This window comes from Echinops telfairi, unplaced genomic scaffold (genome assembly GCF_000313985.2).
Source record: "Echinops telfairi isolate 266 unplaced genomic scaffold, ASM31398v2 ScPeMD7_18;HRSCAF=68, whole genome shotgun sequence".
NCBI lineage: Eukaryota > Metazoa > Chordata > Mammalia > Afrosoricida > Tenrecidae > Echinops > Echinops telfairi.
The window spans coordinates 14,134,260-14,137,316 of record NW_022103915.1 but is presented as its reverse complement, the minus strand read 5'-3'; the positions used below and the strand labels follow the sequence as shown (position 1 = coordinate 14,137,316).

At 48.3% G+C, this 3,057-nt stretch overlaps 1 protein-coding gene across 1 annotated transcript in view; it reads left to right on the top strand.

Annotated features, from left to right (window-relative positions):
• Positions 1–3,057, top strand: part of TDP1 (tyrosyl-DNA phosphodiesterase 1) — a 68,911-nt gene that overhangs the window by 10,464 nt on the left and 55,390 nt on the right. Inside the window, exon 5 of the mRNA XM_045288138.1 lies at positions 2,297–2,328. Within this exon, the coding sequence (XP_045144073.1) occupies positions 2,297–2,328 (32 nt within the window). The remainder of the gene's footprint in view (positions 1–2,296; positions 2,329–3,057) is intronic.

The window sequence follows — 3,057 nt, the reverse complement described above, 5'->3', positions numbered from 1 at the left end:
TTGCAAAAATGGTCCTTGGAAGAAAACTAACTAGTGATGGTGTGGGGGGCAGGGTGGGGTGGGGGCGGGTCATAAAGTATCAGCAAGGAGGAGAGAGTTATCTCTGACCAGCTGAAGACAAATTACTGAGACTGGGGGCTCAGTGAGAAAGCAGAATCCACACTTCATGATTCTCTCTCTCTCTCTCTTTCTCTCTCTCTCATTCCTTGCGCCTGCCTAGAGGCAGGGGAACTGCAGCTATATTGCAGTTCCCTGGTCCTGTGGCTGTACACGATCACACACGCCGCTCACATCAGGCGCCTCCGGATTCCACAACTTTAAATAGGCCTGTGATTTTGATAAGTTTCCTGGGTTGCATTGAACAGAAACTTGGGTGGTTTTAGATGTCCCGAGTGAGTGTCGCCGAATCTGCCAGCTGTTCCTAGTTGGTCACTTCCATCCCAGGGATGAGCTGGAGGATCATTGCAATTGAACCCCCAGGTACCTCACTGGGTGTGAGCTAGTCTCCACAGCCAGGAGCTGCAGGAGGTACTAGCTGGGGGAGAGGCTACACAGGGCTGACTCCTGGTGACCCTATAGGGCGGTAGAACTGCCCCTGTGGGTTTCGGAGACTGACTCTACAGGAGTAGGAAGCCTCCTCTCTCTCCATAATCGGTTGGTGGTTTGAATGGCTGGCCCTGGGGGTCGCAGCACTTTGCCACAGTGGGGCTCCATACCCCGTTTTACCCATGTTCACATGTGACTCTATTCTTAATGTAGCATTTCACCTATGAAAAGCTTACCATGGCTCTCCTTAGATTATTCCAGAATACTGTCATATACGACTCGCTGACATTAGTGCAGGATTCTCCCAAGAATTGCTGCCTTAATTAATGGGACTATTTGCCGTCTCACGAATCCATGGCTGGCGGCTGCTTGCTTATAGTTGCCAGTTCAGTTGGCATCTGTGTGTGTGACTTTGCCCAGATTTCAGAGAGCCCAGCTCATAAATGGAAGGAGGAGGGCCAAACATCTGTCTCCTCCTCTCTCTAACCTAACATTAACGTGCTGTTTGCCAGCTTGGGTTGTATTCTCCCTCTGACGAGAGCTAAGCCATCTCATTCTCTTTTCTGGTCTTGTCTCCTTGGCCTCTTTTTATGCCAGCCCCTTCTGGGGCTGACAGCAGTCAGATGGGAATTTATTTGGAGAGAACCAGTGGTCTCATTCGTGAGTATGGAGTGGCCCTTGGGCCTCAGTGAAAAAGTTACTGCCTTGAAGAATGACTTTCTAGTAGGGAGAAAACAGACCCTGGAAGTAACTAGAGAACTATAGGAAGGGCCAAATCATCCACTGCTGGGTTTTCAAATAAAGCCTGGCCCCAGAGGAGTTAAGGAGACCAGGAGTGTCTTACATCTAATATAGCGTTACCTTTTATTTTCTTCCCTCTGCGCCTCATGCAGTACACGCAGTCAGGGTAGAGTGGACTTCATATGCCAAGTGAGAACGTTGGCTGGGATGGTGAATGAGTTACCTAGGATCATGCCACTTCCCAGTGGCAAAGATCGGTTCTCGGGTCTTCAGACTTCCACCAGGAAGCTCTCATATCTCGTTCCTTCTCCCAAAGAGTTACAGTAAGAGGAGTCTATCTGGTCACTGCCTAGAGACGAGCCCATGGAACAGGGAGGGCTTGAACTAGCTTCACTTAGTGGAGAAGGAAAAAGAGGCTGACTCAAAGGCCGAATACACGCTGGTAAGACATGGGGCATGTGTGCAAGACAAAGGCATCTCTCTCTCTCCTCAATATGACCAAGAGTAAGCCATGCATTTTACAGGTCAGTGTGCTGCATGCATAGATCCCAGGGTACGGGAACAAATGTTTCATAAACTGACATAAAATATGTGCAACAAACTCTGATGCCACCCGGGGACATAATACAGCGGACAGACCTAGATGCACAGACCTATTTAAAGTGTAAGGAGCAGATCGGTCACCTTGCAGGTGTAAGATGAGACGGGCTCAGCCACGGTCTTTTCACCCTCCTCGTTTGCGTGTGAAAGCTGGCAGTGAAGGAGGGTGAACAGGAAGAACGGACTCCTGTGAATTGTTGGCAGCTAGCCTGAGTACACCCTGGACTACCAGGAGAGTCGTCTGTCTCGGAAGAAGGACAGACAACATAGGAGCCAGGATGGCAGGGCTTCCTCTCAGGGGCTTTGCGCATGCTGTCAGGAGGAACCAGTTCCTGGTAAAGAACATGCTTAGTCATGTATGTAGAGCGTCAGCCAAAACGAAGACCTTCAGTGAGACGGATGGACACAGTGGGGGCAGCAATGGGCTCACACAGAACAAGGGTGTAAGGGTACCCAGCAGAGGACCAGGCAGTGTTTGGTTCTGTGGTGCACAGGGTCACTGAGTCAGAACTGACTCAATGGGTCTTGACAACAAATCTGCTCTGACCTTTGCGTTATTCTCTTTCATTTTTCTAAAATGACAAGCCAGGATGCATTAGGTTGTGACCATACTGGACAAGCGGGTCCCCACTGGACTTCGTAGTGACATATTATGTAGCTAATACAAAGCCAGACTGACCATGTGGGGTGAAAGTTCATTTACCACCAAATTCTTTGAACCTTTTGTAAGGTTATTTTCTACCTGTTCGTAGCAGGCTCTCCTAATGGTAATGTGTAGATGATAGGAATGTTCTAAACGCTAAACATGTAGGTGATAATGAACACTTTGATCAGAGACCCTATAGGAATGCCCTGATCAACAGGAGAATGCAGAGAGAGTTTCAAGTTTGCATGAACTGCAGCCTCCTGGAGCCAGTGAGGTTGGAAAAACAAAAAACGAATCTATTGCCCTGAGATCATTTTAAAATCTTAATACACGAATTATCCCCAAAGTCTTATTAAAAGCCAAGCATTGGTCAAGCTTAACTGTTAAAAAAATAACTGCCTAGAGGCTGGTACTCTTTTAAGAACTACCTGTAGACTCTATAGGTAGATGCTAAAGCAGTGGTTCTCAACCTTCCTGATGCCGTGACCCTCTCATACAGTTCCTCACATTGTGGTGACCGCCCC